This window comes from Equus asinus, chromosome 4, assembly GCF_041296235.1.
Source record: "Equus asinus isolate D_3611 breed Donkey chromosome 4, EquAss-T2T_v2, whole genome shotgun sequence".
Lineage (NCBI taxonomy): Eukaryota > Metazoa > Chordata > Mammalia > Perissodactyla > Equidae > Equus > Equus asinus.
Window position 1 is genome coordinate 140,935,853 of NC_091793.1, and position 17,801 is coordinate 140,953,653.

Consider the following 17,801-nt stretch of genomic DNA (forward strand, 5'->3'; position numbering starts at 1 on the left):
TGCCACCTTTCCTCCCTGGTCCCTGCTGACGAATGACTGGCACGCCTGATTCAGGGGACGGAACGGGAGGCCTTGCTTGGGCTTCTTGGTCTGAGTCACGTTTTCCGATCTAGCTCAGTGTTGCCATGAAGAGGCTCTGCAGGCTGAGGGCAGCCGCCGCGCCCAGCTCTGCACAGAGCACCAGGCCACGTCCCACCAGTGACGGTTCTTTGTGGTCACTCCTCCGGCTGAGGACCCCACGAGGAGAGGCAGGGGAACGGTAGGTTTAGGGCACCAAACCTCACCCAAAGTCCTTCAGACAGACAGACATTAGGTTTTCGTCACCATATCATCAAGTGACGTGCTGAATTTGGAAAGAAGCACAAGTTAGTCATGGTTTTGACTCACGATGGCATAGAAGCAATGAAGAAGCATCTGAAATTCCCTGGATTTTCAGAAAGTCATTTGTACTTTAGAGCTATTTAAAACTACAGAGAAAGCTATTTAAAACTACAGATATCAGCAGTTTTTAACACGACTGCTGGGCTGTCAAAAGTTCCTAATTGGCATTTGTAGAGGGTCCTATTAGCTTGAAAGCATGAGCGTATTGGTTTGACTACTACTGCTTTAATAAAAGACTGTAATTTTTACTTAAACAATCCAATTACATGGTAAAAATATGCTTTTCTTTCAAAATTCAGTTTATTCAGGCCACAGCTGGTGTCAAGACCTAGAACCTATTCACTCTAAGCTAAAGTAAAAGAGTGATTTATTGTAAAGATAGTTACACCCAGCAAACCCAAGGGAGAGCAGCAGCAGCCACGTCTCGCAAGGGTGGTGAGCCTGGCCAGCCCTGCAGACCTCACAGGCGACCCGTGCCTTCGCCAGCTCACTGCCATCACCATCACTCTGACACCAACTTACTCACCCACTTTCTCAGTTCAGACGTTTTGGGAGAGCAAGAGAAAACCTGACTGGTTCTCCTTGAGTAAGGTGTGTCTACTCTGGCCCAATCAGTGGAGGCCAAGGAGGTCAGGAGGAAGAGGCTCTCTCAGGAGGATGCATAGGCCAGGAGGCCATGACTGACAACTGTATTTTAATGTAGTTGGGAAAACAGCAACCGACGTCAAACAATGTATGGTAAAATGCAGTCAAAGCAAACATATGAGTGGATCCAGGTAACAGGTGATTGCACGTTGACTTTCTGTGTGTGTTGTCACTGTTGTTTAATTGTCTAGCATAATCTGATCTAAGACTGAAGCAAATCTTTCAAATTGTTCTTCCTTAAGTACAGACACTCATGGGTCTTCCTGTATTTAATTACATTACCAAGTAATTTTATAGTTGGTCTAGTGTGATCTGTTGCCGTTCCACACTTTTGCCTTCAGAATCTGTAAAAGGAAGAAAAGGAAAAAGATGTAACTATTTCAATAATGCACTAGGAACTTACATTTCTATTAGCTTTTCTTCTGCTCCTCTCTTCCTCTGTCTCCTGGGCTCCTGTGTGCACTCCAGTTCACAAGCGGGGGGGTGCAGTGTGAGAGCGATTCTTGGAGGGAAGTAAAACCACAGACCATCAAGACATTTTCATAGAGCGAAGTTGCATGCGGGCCTCTTTCCTGACCTCAGTCTGGTTCTGTGCGCAGCCTCCCCTGGCGCCTGTGCTCCTCCTTCTGAATTCTGTCGGCCGCTATACTGTCAGCTCCCTTTCCTTCTGGTCCTGCTTCCACTCCAGGCACAGAAGCTAACTCCCCTTGGTTAGCCCCACTCTCACGATGTCCATTTTCAGACTGTCCGTTTTCAGAATGGAAGGTGCAACGGATTTGTTCATTCTATTAGACATTTAAATGCATGTGTGCAGGCATGGGTTAGCATCTTGGTTAGCCAACCACAGAGAAATCTACATCAGCCTTGCTTTCATAAAATATCGTGACAACTCAGCTACATATTTGAAAATCTGGACTCCATTTCTTTACTTATTCTTAGGGAAGATTCGGTTGTCACTGTAATAGGCCTTGTTAGGAAAGCAGGAAGCTAGGTTCTAAGGAGACACAGGGAGGTGTGGGAGGGGGGTGGGGGCGGTCTGCAGGGGCTGGATCCAGGGGCACTGGACCCTCTTCTCCCAGTTCCATCTACGGAATAAGAAAGACTAGTGACTGTTTTGTCTACCACCTACCATTTGTGGGTTCTTGACTGCGTGGCTTTTCAGAGATGGTTTGAGGAATCAGATCTGAAGAATCTACTGCAGTAAACAGAGAATTAAACAGCAGAGATTTTAGTATTTAAAGCACATCGATGTTCACAGTTATTCTCATTTTCTCCTCTCTTGTGCCTTCTACTCCAAGTTTCTCTGAATGCCTCACTCTTTTAGGAGTCGAAAGATGCTAGATCACTTTTATGTGGAGTCTCCACTCATGACAGTGGCTTGTCCATGGTCCCATGGGCAATATGAGCAAGCAGACATCCTGCCAAACAGCTCAGTGCAGCATCGTTCTACCAACCTCCCCATGAAGCCCTGGTGCCCACAGTGAAATCACTGGGGGACTTCTCAGCGCGTGCCAGCTCCCTCCCACACAGAGAGCTTCAGGAAAGAAGGGGTAAAAAGGGAAACAGATAGATGATGAGTATTTTTTGGATATATGATTTGTATAGGCAGATTTAGAAAATATGTTTCTACATAAATATTTATAAATATTGTGTGTGTATGTGTGTGTGTGTGTGTGTATGTATATATATATATATATATATATATATAGAGAGAGAGAGAGAGAGAGAGAGAGAGAGAGAGATCCCCAGATTTTCCCTGTTAAGGAGAACTCTGGCTTGGCCCTCTCAGTCCCTTCTTTCATGGAGGAGGACCGTGACTTGGACGTCAGCTCTTTGGGGCTTTGTGATGAAGAGCTGAGAAGCGAGGGAAAGGTAGAAGGATGGGACACAGGGGCTGGAGCTGAGGTAGAGCTGAGGTTCGGGTATTTGGGGAGGGTTCGAGGGGAGAGTCTCATGACATTATCATAACATTGAAGCAGTTTCAATATTTAAAATAAAATGCACGCTGCCATTTCTTACCCCTCCTTCAAAGTGTTTACGAAGAGTAAGAAAAGCAGTGGAGTTATTTCAAAGTTCCTTCCACTGCTGGACTGTGTTTGACACAGCGTCCTTCTCTAAGACTGGACAGCACGAGCCACGGCCATCAGGACCACAGAGACTGTTTCTAACCCGACTGACTTACCATCATTTGACATAACGACATCTTTTTCTTCATCTTGGATTAGATCAGAAGACACGCTATCTTGATGTTCTGAAACCAGAATTAGATAAAACATGTTGTGTTTAGAACACAACTAACAACCTGCGAGATGTTCTAAGTCCGTGTTTCAAACTGTTGACCATGACCCAGTGAGAATGCGTCTTACACTGGTCCACGTGCACCTGTGCAGCTGACGGAACAAGGAGAAAGGAACGACACTGGCCCTTTCTTATCTTTTCTATTTACCTTTTTCTTTCTATTCTACTACTCTAGTTCATTGGAACAAATCTCTGGTCTCCTTACTTACTCTTTTATTATCAATTTTATTTTAGTTCAAGGAAAAATGCTAGTTATTAAATTGATTTCATGACCCACTAAATTTTTTTACAACTCACCTAACCCACAATATGGAAAGCACTGTAATATGCTATATTTGATTCTAACACTCATTCCACAAATAGAATGTGGAATCTATTCCAACCAACCCGAAATCAACCCCGTTTTCTCCACTTTCTCGTCACTCAAGTTCTTTAGGTTGCAAAGGATGGTGACCTAGCAGACGGTCTGAGAGCCTAACATTTCAGTTAACGACTCAGATCGCTCTGACGCAAAGACAGGAATACAATTTGGTTCCCTGCCTCCGTCCGGGAAAGTGGCCAGTCCCCTCCCAGACAGGTCTCACAGTCGCCTCTCCGCTCTCACTGGGCCGCAGAGCCCGCGGTTCCCGAGCACGGCCTGCGGCAGCGGGGCAGCCGGAAGGGCAGCGCTGTGCTCCCGCCCAGAGATGCCACGGGTGCACCGGCACTGCCACAGCTGCCCTGGCCACGGCCCAGCTCAGCACGCTGCTCTGGACAGCGAGGGGCTGCTTGGTCCCCGTCCAGGGGCCAACGTTCGACCTGTGCAGTCCCAGCTTGGGCCTGCCAGCCGACACCACAGTGCTGAGCACTCAGGAGGCACTCAGCCCAATAGCAGCAGACCACCAGGACTCTGACAGCGACCTCACACCTTCGGGACTCTGCCCGAGCCCAGCACTCCACAGTCTTCTGAGTGTGAGTATATGTGGCCTCGGGTTCACACACCTGCTCACACCCTCACCATGCAGCCTCAGGTTCACACGTTTGCTCAGGCCCTCACCCAGCTGCCTCAGGTTCACACGTTTGCTCAGGCCCTCACCATACTGCCTCAGGTTCACACATCTGCTCACCCCCTCACCATGCTGCCTCAGGTTCACACACCTGCTCATACCCTCTCCATGCGGCCTGAGGTTCACACACCTGCTCACACCCTCACCATGCGGCCTGAGGTTCACACACCTGCTCACACCCTCACCATGCTGCCTCAGGTTCACACACCTGCTCACACCCTCACCATGCGGCCTGAGGTTCACACACCTGCTCACACGCTCACCATGCTGCCTGAGGTTCACACACCTGCTCACATCCTCACCATGCTGCCTCAGGTTCACACACCTGCTCACGCCCTCGCCATGCTGCCTCAGGTTCACACGTCTGCTCACGCCCTCGCCATGCTGCCTCAGGTTCATACACCTGCTCACGCCCTCACAGCTGATAGGCCTCCTTTCCGTCTGGCGGGAACCCCTTCCCTGTCTCTTTCCTGCCCGCCCCTGCATGCGCGCACCTCCTTTTGTCCTAACTGCAGCAGTGATTCCTTCTCATCCTTCTAGACTCAGCTCCCTCTCATCTCTTCCTGACACACTTCCCGTCTCGTCAGGAGACCCATACTGGTCCCAGGACGCCCTCAGTCTCTGTGGCATGACCTTTCCCTCTCAACAGGGTAGTTCCAACTTGCTCTGCTATTTTCCACACCCGACGGTAAGCACTTTGAGTGCAAGAACAATGTTCGATTTGTTTCCATCCCCGGCACCTAGCACAGCTCCTTTTTTTTATTGTGGTAAAAACCTACAGCATGAACTCTGCCTTCTTAACAAATGCTCCAGTGCACAGCACAGTATTGTGAACTCTATGCACCTCGTTATGCAGCAGCTCTCGAGAATCTCTCCTCTCGCGTGACTGAACTGGCTGAGTTTCGGAATGAACAAATGCCCATTTGGTTGTCTTCTGCCATCTTCAGTCCCAACTAGTTTTCAAGATTGTATTAAATTTTCTCCATCATCCCTTACCAAGATCTTTCCTTTTCTTGCGAGTTATTGCTTTCCTTCCTTCTTTCCTGTCTTGCCCTGTTTCACAGGGCTTTTGGGTTCATCGTGTGTCTTGGCATTTATTTACCTGCATGTCTCACGTTCCTCCCCTTACACGTGTGTGTGGCCCAGCATCTCTCACAGTGACCAGCAAGTGGAAGGAAAATCTGGTAATTTCCTCCAAAGATTTCAGTAGATTTTTAAATATAATCTTATTTTTGAGTCTAGGATGAGGGTGATGAAAGACTTAACTCCCATTTTATGCTAACAGGGGATCAGATTCCTTTCTTTGAAATTTAGTGTTAAGCCTTGGATAAAAAGGGCATTTTTTTCAATTGATATACCTACCATCTGACGTTCTTTGATTTTCCTGGTTGTCATCTGTGGTGGGTAAGGCGGCCTTTTGATTTTTTAATGCTACGTCAGCTTCTAAAAGTCAGGAAATTAAGTATTAAATTAATTGAGAAGATTAAACAAATGTCATGCATGAATGACCTCAGTTATATGTTAATAAGCGGAGATCTTCAAACTCTGTAAAGTTCTGATTATTTCCAATGCTCTGATCTTGGAATCTCTGGGACAGTGTTTTGGGCAAGGTCCAATGGTGACAGAGTCAAGATCAATCAAGCATATATATGCCTTGACCTTTGTTAACACATGCACAGCATAAAATCGGGTCGTTTTCTTTCACAGAGCCTTCTATAATGCAAGTGTTAGGGGAAATGTAGGACTAACTACCAGTCAGTGGAGCCAAATTTAGAATGACTGCTTTATAGCCCATTATCTTGAGAGGAATTTGCAGCTCTAGTCTGCCAAATGCTGGAAGCCACACCGAGGGCCTCTAAATTCTCAATGGATAAAAAAGAGCTCAAGTTAAAACCAACTGCTCACTGGGCTCCCGCGCCCACACCCTCTGCCTCCGGCTGCCTCTGGGCTTTACTTGTTCAGCCCACTCCTGGTGACTTGACCACCAGCCAGAACTGGGGCTGAATTCCCCATCCCATCCTCTGCCCACAGCCTCCTTGGCGGTCTCTCTGCCCTTCCTCCCACTGCCGGCACCTTGACCTCAAGACACCCTCTCTGGTCTGGACCACGGGCAGTCCTCTGTCCCCCGCCAGGTTCTTTTCACCAGTTACTCCATTCTGAGAGGCAGCAGCTGTTTTAATTGGTGGAATCTGCACCACACTGGTTGTTAGATATTTCAGTATCAGCCCTGCTTGGAGCTTTTTGTTTTATGTTTACTTATTACTTTCCTTCTTTATCCAGTCCAGACCCCTGGAGTCCATCACTTCACTGACTTTCTTGCAATTATCCTCAACTTCTTTGTCTCACACCTCTTCCTCCCCAAATGCTATATAAAATAATAAAACTGTACTCATTTTCCATTTCCGAATTCAATGCCAATGACTAAATCACTTAGCACCCATTTAAGGTGCCAGTAAAACAAGGACACAAAAAATATGAGAAAAATAAAACTTTTGGGAAATAATTTGATATTCCAAATAAAGTCATCGTGGAGATACCCAGAGTTCTGCCGGATACAGCATGCTGTTATTCTTACTCTAGTTGCAGGGGTGGCGGGACACTAATATTTCAGGGCTTCCTACAAATCACGCATGCAGGCGTCCACTGCTGCGTCCAGGCACAAGCACCTGTGCAAGGAATCACAGAACCGCACACTGGGGTCCCTACAAACTCATGGTCTCTAACTTCCACTGAGCCCTCAGCCCTGGAAAAACATTCTGTGCTTTTCCCTTTCCTTCTTTCCTTTCATCTTAATGGTATTTCAAACCTTCCCCTTTTTCCTATCACCCCACCTTCCCCCCAGGCTTTGACCCTCAGGACCTGCTCTGCTGCCTATTTTGTTCTGCACCCGCATCGTGCACACTTCCCGCCCCCACCTCCTCCCTTCTCTGGGGCCTCAGCAGCACAGACGCTTCCTGTCTGAGGCTGATCCTGTGCTCTGGGGCTTGTATTCTGCGCTGTTTTGAGGATCTTTCTCCACACTCCTTGCCATCTTCACCCGCTCGCTCTCCAATGTAGTTAAATGTTAACATCCATCCATCCATCCATCCAGATTTCTATCTGTCCACCTATTTGTATTTTTGGATGTGGGAAACATGCACATGGAACAAAATCAAAGGGCATGAGAGACTATGCAGTGAAGAAGTCTTCCTTCTCCAGCCACTCAGGTCCTTCCCTGAGGGTCACCGTGGGCATCAGCTTCTTCTAATAACGACCCGTTGCTGATGACTCCATACCCTCGTGTCCAGCCAGATCTCTCTCCTGGCCTCCAGAGACATGTGTCCATCGCCCACCAGACATTTTCCCTTTGATGCCTCTTGAAAATCTGCTCCTTCTCCTGCATTCTTTACCTTAACCACAGCTTCTCAAATTCATGATTTAGCATATCCAGAAAATGACAAGGACAATAGAGGCAACCAGCCTGGGAACTCCAGCTGCCCCAGACTCAGTTCCTGGGCCAAGGAGATCAATTGCTCCACACACCCAACCCATCTATGGCTGAGTGTTGGGAAGTTCTGTCTTAGGGACGGACACCGCCCTACGTCCAGATGACAGAACTTCCGGCATTCTTACTCCCTTGAGCTCTCCCTCATCCTCTACTGCGGATTGGTCAAGTTCTGTCAATTTTATGTCTTTTACATCTAACCCCTTCTTGGCATCCTCACGGCCACTTCTTGGTTAAGACAAGGCCCTCACCACTTCTCCACCTGCAAGAGAACTGGTCTTACTGTTTCTGGCCTCTCTCTCCAGTCCATCCTTCCCATTAGAAGAGACTGAGCATTCCACAACTGGAATCTGCTCCTACCCCTCCCCTGCCTAACACCCTTCACTGGTTCCAACAATGCAAGAACCTCTGCCCTCTGACACTTCACCCTTGAACTTTACCTTCCAGATAAAATGAATCGGCAGTTCTCAGAAAGTTCCTTCTTCCTTCTTTCCCTTTGTATATGTTGCTCCCTTGGAATTATCCCCACCTTCACCTTCTTTGCTCTCATGACTCAGTTTAGATGTTGCCTCCCGCAGAGAGCCCTTCCATCATGTAGCAATCCTGATGTAGCCCTTGCCATTGCTCCCGTGGCAGCCAGCACATTCCGCTGGCCCACAGCACTGAGCACCCCGGCTCTACAGCGAGACTGTGGCACCCGAGGCCGGGGTCTCCCCTCCCACTCTGGTCTCATTCCTGCCCTCCCGGTTCCACGAAATTACCCTCATCAAAGTCGTGACGGTCATACATCCTTTGGATACTTTTCAGGCCCCATTTTATTTGATCCCTGGCAGCATCTGAGAGTGTAGACTAGCCCTTGTTCCCAAACGCTTTCTGCCTCTAGGTCTTCCATGACATCAAGTGTCAGGGGCTGGTCCTGGCTCTCTGACACCCCTTTCTCCCAGTCCTCTGTCGGCTGTTCCTGCTCTCCGTAACCATCAAAGGCTGAGCTCCTCCAGGCCTTCTCCTCTCACTCTCTCTAGATACTCTCCACCACGCTCATGGTTCATTTACGTTTATGAGGCAACAATTCCCAATTCGATGACTGCAGTGCAGAACTTTCTGAGCTCCAGAGAGCATGCAGTTCTCTGTCCAATATTTCCACTGTAGATATCCCATAGGTATTTCAGAATCCAATGAAGGAAACTAAACTCATCCTTCCTCTACTCTGGCACGAAGCCCTTCCTCCCTCTCCCACCCAACACACACACACACTCTCTCTCTCTTTCTCAAATAATGTTCTTTTACCATTTTTCCCCTGTCAATAAATCCACCCCATTGCTCAACCAGAAGAAGCCTGAGTCCTCTGGGACTCCTCAGCATTGATCTATCATCGAGTCTTGATTATCCTATCTCCTAAATATCTCACAATTCCACCAGCTCCACCTTGGCTGTGACTATCTCTTCCTTGGGGTACCGCACTGCCCTCCAATCAGTCTTTCTGCAGACAGCCTAGCCTTGTTCCAATCTGCTTTCCACACTAGTCACAAACCTGATCAGGTCCCTCTCCACCTGGAAGGAAGCCTTGGGAAGCTCTTGTATCTACTCATGGGTAGATATGGGTCTCTCAGCTTCATCTCTTTAGGCTTCGGCCACACAAGCTTTTTGGCAGGTTTTCAAACAAGCTTCTCTATGCCCTTCTGGCTCAGGTCCTTTACGTGCTTGAGCACGAGCTCCCACGGCACAGCACCCTGTACTCTCACCCCTAAGACGCCCCACACATGCGGACATTTGTCTAGTTTATGATCCCTGATGGACCACAGGTTCCAAAGGGGCAGGACAGGTCTATCCTATTCACCCCGTATTTCTAGCTCCCAGCACTGGCTTAGAGTTAGTACCCCTCGGATATTAGTGGAAGGAGGAATGTTGGGGGTCTCAAAAGGCACTTGATTAAAGCTCTTTGCATCAATGAATTTATTTCTATGTTTCTATTTCCAAATGTAACACAAAAGAAAGCAAAAAACATGATAGCACTTCCTGTGAGTTTATGATTTAGAGAAAATTCCAATGAGAAAAATAAGCTTATTGAAATTTATTGTTTTTTAAGAAAGTTATCTAACAGTAAATAAGACAAAAAACAACAAGTGTTGGAGAGGATGTGGAGAGAAGGGAACACTCATACACTGCTGGTGGGAATGCAAACTGGTGCAGCCACTGTGGAAAACAGTATGGAGATTTCTCAAAAAATTAAAAATAGAAATACCATATGACCCAGCTATCCCATTACTGAGTATTTATCCAAACAACTTGTAATCAATAACACAAAGAGACTTATGTACCCCTATTTTCACTGCAGCATTATTCACTATAGCAAAGACATGGAAGCAACCCAAGTGCCCATCAACAGAAGAATAAATAAAGAAGATGTGGTATATATATATACAATGGAATACTACTCGGCCATAAAAAAAGACAAAATCATCCCATTTGCAGCAACATAGATGGTCCTTGAGGGTATGATGTTAAGCACAATAAGCCAGACACAGAAAGACAAATACTGCATGATTTCACTCATACGTGGAAGATGAACCAATACATGGATAAAGAGAACAGATTAGTGGCTACTGGAGGGGAAGGAGGTGGGGTGAGGGTGAAAGGGGTAAAGGGACACATACGTACAGTGACGGACAAAAAGTAGACTACTAGTGGTGAGCACAATGAAGTCTATACAGAAACTGATAAATAATAATGTACAGCTGAAATTACACAATGTTATAAACCATTATGACCTCAATAAAATAGCTGAAAAAAAAGTTACCTAACAGCAAATGTAGTGTTGTGAGTAGAACTGTGTTCCCAAAAAGATATGTTGAAGTCATAACCCGTGGTACCTGTGACTGTCGCCTTATTTGGCACAGGGGTTTGGCAGATCTAATCAAATGAAGATGGGGTCATACTGGATTAAGGGTGACCCTAAATGCAGTGACTTGTGTCCTTATAAGGAGAGAGAGAGATGGAAACACAGAGACACACAGAGGGAAGACAGAGGCAGAGACTGGAGCGAAGCAGCCACCAGCCCAGAAAGCCAAGCTTTGCTGCCAGAAGCGGCAAGGAAGGAACCGTCCCCGAGCCTTCAGAGGGAGCACAGCCCTGCCGACACCTGGGCTTAGGTCTTCTAGTTTCCAGGAGCACGAGAGAATGAATTTCTGTTGTTTCAAGGCCTCCGGTTTGTGGTAATTTGTTATGGCAACCCTGCGAAACTAACGCACATGACACACACGAAATGCACAAGGTCACGGTGTTTTGAAGATGCGATTTCTTTAGCAGTCTTACGAGATGTTTTATCCCAAAGGACACACTAAACTTGGCAGTTTATTTTGTCAATAATTTAGTTTGAAAGTAAGAAAATAAGGATTATAGTTATCTATGTTAAACAGTGATTCACCTTTAACAAATTTGTTAATACTTTTTAATAGCAGCCCCCCCTAAAAATCACATATAAAGATTACCTGATTGGTACGGCTGAAAATTTATCAAATCTCCAAGTGCAACAAGTTTCTCCTGTTGAAAGATGTTATAATGAGAGAATTAAATGACCACAATTACTACCTTAATCATTCTTTTAATAGAAAAGCACTTTGATTCTTGATTTTTAAGAAACTAACAAATATTTGTAACATATCAGAAACTATATAACCAAATAACTAGCGTTCTTCTGCTGATTTCGTCAAACTTTTATTGCCTCCTTATTGTTTTTAGGAATAAGATACACATCGAACCCACAGAAAACCAGCGCACCTTGACCTAGGGAATCAGTTCAAGGTCATCATCAAAGTCAGTCCCCGTGTGTCTGTCCTGACGTTACCTGGATCAGATCACTTGTCATTCTGGTCATTATTTTTTCACTTATTTCAACATCCTTGAGATCTGTAAGAACCTTCCAGGTTCCATTCTCAAATTTCACAGGCATGGAGAAGACGATTCCCTCAGGAACACCGAACTGGCCTGCGGGGAGCGAGCACAGAGAAGCAGAGCAGAGGCGTCAGAGGCGACCTCCCGACCTCCCGACCTCCCGTGTGCGGCGCTGTTGAGGCACAGTGCGCCCCGGGCTTCCAGGGACGAGGGCGACTCTGGAGTTCCTCTGAGGGGTTAAGCATGTCCTCCAGGGCACTGGCTAGGCGCTTTCTCCCCGGGTGTTTCTCTCAGAAGGAAGAAAGAAACGCTCTGGTCTGCTGGCGTCAGACCCCCGCCCTGCCTCCTCCCCGCCCCCCCCTCACGCGCCCCCCCCCCCCCACCTTGTCCGGTCCTCCTGCCTGCTTTCCAGGCTTTTCCTTGTTGGAGGGAGCCCACGAGCCCGAGGTGTTGTCCTGCATGGCCTTTGCTCTCTCGCCTCCCCTGGGGCCCTCACTGAGCTGAGGGACGAGGACAAGGACTGGCGGGATGGGAGGGGGCAGGCGGGCCGGCAGTTTCCGCTCCCGGTCCGCTTTGGATGTGCTCCAAACAAGAAGGCTGACAAGACTCCTTACCAGCCGAGCAACAGTCAGGTACAAGCACCCCCACCGTGTGCTTCAATCAAACAAGAGAACTCTTGTTGCTATTCTGTCATCAGAAACGTCCCCAGGGCAAACAACGAGGGGAGCCAAGCAGCCAGCATCCCTACACTCTCCTCAGAGAGCGCCCCAGGCCTGCTCTGTGCTCTGTGTCCTCTGTGAAGAGCCAGTCCTGGGGCGGGCGGACAACGTGTGAGGCTCTACTGCATGGTACTGGTACGGCGTCAGGGACACCACGATACCTGCTTCTCGCCCCCAAGACTGCACTGGTTATTGATGAATTCCCATAGAGATTAATTGAACTTTTGACAAATAAAGATAAGGTTTAAAATGCCTATTTAACTAAAAAGGTAACATACTGATTTGGATTCCTTAAGGAGATGTTCCTGCACCTTAACTTCAATTGAACAAGACTCACTGAGTGTCTGGCCATGAGGGAGCAGCAAGCAGACCCAGCCACGTCCTGGCCTCGGGCTACACACGCTAATGGGCAGACAATGCAACTAACGGCACCCGGCACCCCCGCCAGGCAGCCGTCCACGCTCCCTGAGGGAGGAGCAGATGCTGGTGAGCACACAGGAGGGACAGAGGACCGCTGACCCGGGGCTCGGGAGATGTCCTGGAGCTGCCCCCCGGCCACGGGGACAGTGGGAGGACAGCGGTTCCACCATGGCACGAGGATTGCAGGAGGCGGGTCTGACTGGGAGGAAGACAGCGAGCTCGGCTTCTGCAAGACATCAGGGTGGCGATGTTCCGCACGCAGGCCCGGGCTGGCACAGACGCCCAGGCTGAGGCTGGGAGAGAAGGAGCTTGCACAGGGAGAAGGCAAAGCACGAGGGGCGCTCTAGACAGAACCTACTGGGCACAGACCGCCACAGCCTCTCTCTCCTTGTTTCTCAAAAACAGCACCAGTCCTCTGAACACTTCTTAACAGATTAACACAGGAAGGCCCATGCAGTGTTCGTGCCTGGAGAGCAGGCTGCCATGTTCCCGGTGTCGCCTGGCGCCCTGCCATCCAGGTCCTGACCTGCCCGTGTCTCTGCCTGTGGCTCCTGTGCCCAGATGTTCCTCCCACACACGTCTGCCAGGTAAACGCTACCCACACGTGAAGGCTTCCTGGAGTGCCACCTCCTCCATGAAGCCTGACCTGGTTCTTCCTGCTGCCTGCCTAAAACTGACCTTGCTTTCCCTTCCTCAGCTGGGATCCAGTGACGAAACTTACGGAAACGCTTTTGTTTATGGACTGGCTCTCCTTCACTCTGCTGTAGGTTTCTTGAAGGCGGAGGCCTGTCTGATCCCTACGTGTGACCCCAGTGCATTCAAGCAAATACTGTTGACTTTCTGAACCGATGGCTGAGCGAATGCCCGAGTGAATGAATGATTACAGAGCTGTGAAAATCCAGAAGACAACTCACCACCATGTTCAGAGGGAGCAGGCGGGGACACAGAAGCAGGAGCGCAGGGTGGACAGACAAGGAGGCTTCTAAGTATCACGAGATAAGAGAAACCCAGACTGACCTTCACTCAGCACGCCCAGTGACACAATCTCGCCCGGCGGGGAGCCGTGGTACCAGTACTTCAGCGTGGTGGCGATGCTGTGTGCGGTTAACATGCCTCTAAGTTGCTGTCCCGTGGCCGTCAGCTTTCTCAGAGTTGTCACAAATTCTCCGTTCACCCACTCACTACGAGAGAGAAGGAGACAACATTACAAGGGAGGGAGGAATGGAGAAGAAAAAGGGGGGTCCCTGGGCCAAGGGGTCTAAGCACGCAGAACCACCGCCCCAAGACAGAAGCGTGACTCCCTGAGCCCCTTCTACAAGCGTCTTCGATCCCATAAGAAGGCAAGTGAACAGTCACGAAATACAGCAGAAAGGGTCCCAAAGTCTCAAATCGAAAACATGACAATACAGACACGGAACACAGAAAAGCGGTCAAAGGCTGCAAGAAGGACAGTCGTTACGAAGAATTACGTCGAGGCTGTCTTGGAACCAGGGGTATCCTTCATCTAAAACAAGAGTCTCATAAGACGTTGAGTGAGTCACACTGAGAACCAGGGAAATAACCATCAGAAGTTCAGACTCCCCAGGGTCCCGCTGGACGAGAACAGTGTTAAATGGCTGCCCTGCTGAGCCAGCGCCGTGGCTCCACGAGACCCGGCCCCACCAGGTGGGGACACAGAACAGCCGCACCCCACGAGGGTGGTTGGGGACACACACCATCGAGGCTGGATGAAGCTCCTGAGGTCCGAGGAAGTGCAGGAAAGAAGGCGCACGGGAAGATGCTACAACCAGGAAAGAGCTGCGGAGTCAGAAAGAAGCCTTAAAGGCTGCCCCCTCCTCCTCCCCGCCCGTCAGGTAGGGGCTGAGCCTTTGCTGTACGATCCATTTACTCATCCCAGTAAGGCCCACACTGCTACCACCTCCTCTTTTCAGATAAAAAGCTGAGGCACAGAGAGGTTAAGGAACTTCTCTACAGTCACACAGCCAGTATGTGGCTCCAGGAGAACTCTGGCCTGGGTGGCTGGTGCCAGACACTGCTCCCCACGGCTGCTGCTACCCCTCCTGGGACAGGACACCCGGCACGGCCGGGCTGCTCACAATCACACCTCCTTCTTCTCAAAGATGTTTCCACTGATTTCAACTTGGAGACTCATCTCCGTCTTCGCAGTAAGATTCACCCTACATGTGCTTGCGTTAGAGATAGCTTTAACGGAACAGGGGAGCCACTTCAAGGAGGAGCTGAACATAAAGATTCGCAACTTCAAAATCAAATAAACTGGGGGTGGGGATTGGCTACCCGAAATTCTATGGAATTTTCTGTTTCTTCAATAAAGACATAGACAAAGATGAGTGTCAACAACGACAAGTTATTTTTTGTGTGTGTGTGAAGAAGATAGTTGCTGAGCTGACATCTGTGCCATCCTCGTCTATTTTATGCGGGACGCCACCACAGCGTGGCTTGATGAGTGGTGCTAGGTCTGTGCCCGGGATCCGAACCTGCAAACCCAGGCTGCTGAAGGGGAGCACGTGAACTTAACCACTGCGCCACCGGGCCGGCCCTGACAAGTATTTTTGCACAAAGATTTCTAAGATGACTTAAAAGACTATAGCAACTGTTACACATGCACTCAACATTGTTAGCACACTTCACTTGAAATATACAGTACCTATCAAAAATCAAGCTCAAGACGGGGCGTGAGAAGTACGGGGGGCCCCACATAGCACTCTCATATCTGTAAACCTTGGCTTTTCTCAGATCAACGTAGTTGTTTCCACTGATATTCCCCCAAATGATCACATCTTTGATGGCTGTGAAGAAAAGAAATAGAACGTCAGCACAATGAGAAACGCTAAGATGAAAGGCCGCTGCAGCCGGCTTCCTGCCTGTGCTGTAGGGCTAGCCCTGCTGCTGCAAAACAGACCTAAGTCTATGCCCTAAAAACCAGCACACGATGGGATCCTCTCCCTCCTCCTCAGGGTCCGTGGGCCCCTGACGGCGCCCCGTGAGTATGGGCACACGACAGAATTCGAGGAATGCTGAAACGCCCCCGAAAGAAGCCACAGTGACGGTGACCCCGCTGTGCTGGTCCCAATGCCGCTGCTCTGCCCGCCACAGAGAAAGCATTTCATCTGCTCCCATTCTGACCAGGAGTCTTTCATTCTGGACTGGAACAGAAATTCGGGCAAATCGCTGAACTCCCTGGGGTCGGCCATGTTTCCTGCAGAATGAGGAGTCTTAACAAGAGGACCTGAGGGACACCTTACTCGACAAACAGCTACCAAATCAGCTTCTGCACGGGGGCGCCCTCAGGGGCTGTGCTCAGGAGGACACGACCAGCCCGATCCTCTCCTCGAGACAGCCTGGGGATGGGGGAAAGCAGGAGGAAATCACCACTGTGCCAAGCGATGCTTGTCTCAGAGAAAAATAACGGGGGGCTGGGGAGCACGGAGAGAAAGAGGGATTGGTACTCAATAATTTTATAATTGTGGATTTAAATCCAAAGTGAAAATAAGTAATTTCATTGATATATTTATTAACTTATTTACTTGCTTAAAAATTTAATTCCCTTATAAGGCCACACCACTTCCTACTGTGAAGATTAAACTCTTTCCTGTTCTCCTGTATGAGGTAAGATGGCCGTTGGCTTCGAGTAACAGAGCATCCTGCTGACCTGGCTCAGGTAGAAGGCGTTTACTCTTCTCGGGTAACAGAGAGTCAAGCTGGGCAGTGATACCGGTGCTTGTTCAGCAGCTCAAAGCTGTCAGTCTCCTTACTTTCCCCTTGTGGTCTTAAAATGGCTGCAACAGTGCCAAGTATCACGCTCTCACCGTTGTGTTCAAAGGCAGGCAGAAGGGAAAAGAATGGGACCGAGGCCTCCTCCTTTGCTTTTTCTCTTTTCAGAGAGTGGAATAACTTTCCAACCTGCTTCACGAAGCCTATGTCACTGGGCCACTCCCAGCTGCAAGAGGAGCTGAGAACACGAGTGTCTTTCTGAAGCTCTCCGGTGAGAGGCAGGCTGGGGAGAAGGTGGTGGGAAACGGGTCTTGGGTGGTCAGCTCCCAGCGTCCACCACCCTCCTGAGAGTCCGTCTCATAAAATGACTCACGAAGAAGGAGAGCCATGACGTGCACACGGGCCCTCTGTTGGCTGTGCGCTGTGGGAGGGAAGGGAAGGCGGTGGTCCAGTTTGGAGCTCACAGGATCCCACAGGGGGAAAATACTCCTCCGTCCCCAAGTCAACATATGGCAGGCTTTTTCCTAAAGTCTAAGGAAGGTTTTAATCTCACTGGGTCTCATGTTTCTTTTCAGCTTTAAATGCCCTAAATTATGCTGGAGAAAATTATGGTGGATGTCTGCTGTCTTTTCCTTCTGGCGCCTCTTCCTATTTTTTTTTTTTAACAGCATCTTGGTTTTTCTTTAAATAACTACTGTTCCCCAATTTCAGTCCCTGTGGTTTGGGGGGGCTGTCCTCACCCCTCCAGTCCATCAATAGGCATGAGACCCACATTCCAGATTCCTGCCACAATGACTCATTTGGAGATCACGGGTTCAAGCCAGCCGAGGAGACTATCCTGCCACTTTTGTACAAAGAATGCAGAGAGAGCCCTCTTTCTACTGGGGTAGCTGAGCCACAAACGTGGGAGTCTGGGGGTGCCAGTGGCTATCTTGCCTGCCCGATAATCTAACCACTGTTGAGGAAAGCAGAGCTGAGCAACAGGCCGAGAGCACAGCCAGGCCTGACGTCACTGGGCCCCAGCGCCCAGCTAGGCCTGAGACAAGGACTGCCTCCTGCACTCTCCAGTTATGTGACAGAAAGCTCTGTCTGACTTTAATCACTTTGAGTGGACTTTCTGTCACTCGCAACAGAGAGAGTCCCAGCTAAGCCAACACACACGTTCTGAGAAAGAGGGTTATGTGT

General features: G+C 48.9%; 1 protein-coding gene across 6 annotated transcripts in view; it reads right to left on the reverse strand.

The window, feature by feature from the left end:
* Positions 1 to 605: 605 nt before the first annotated feature.
* The window catches only part of MDH1B (malate dehydrogenase 1B), a 29,648-nt gene continuing 12,452 nt past the window's right edge, over positions 606 to 17,801 (reverse strand). For 3 of the 6 annotated variants that reach the window (XM_044768330.2, XM_070508469.1, XM_070508468.1), the window contains 5 exons: positions 15,550 to 15,691; positions 13,902 to 14,065; positions 11,699 to 11,838; positions 11,343 to 11,394; positions 9,796 to 11,093 (listed from right to left, as the gene is read on the reverse strand). In XM_044768330.2, the coding sequence (XP_044624265.2) occupies positions 10,807 to 11,093; positions 11,343 to 11,394; positions 11,699 to 11,838; positions 13,902 to 14,065; positions 15,550 to 15,691 (785 nt within the window). In that variant the 3' untranslated portion in view covers positions 9,796 to 10,806. Of the gene's footprint in view, positions 1,371 to 2,155; positions 2,222 to 3,208; positions 3,278 to 5,732; positions 5,814 to 9,795; positions 11,094 to 11,342; positions 11,395 to 11,698; positions 11,839 to 13,901; positions 14,066 to 15,549; positions 15,692 to 17,801 lie in introns of those variants that run through there. The other 3 variants (XM_014836406.3, XM_070508467.1, XM_070508466.1) reach the window with 2 other exon arrangements.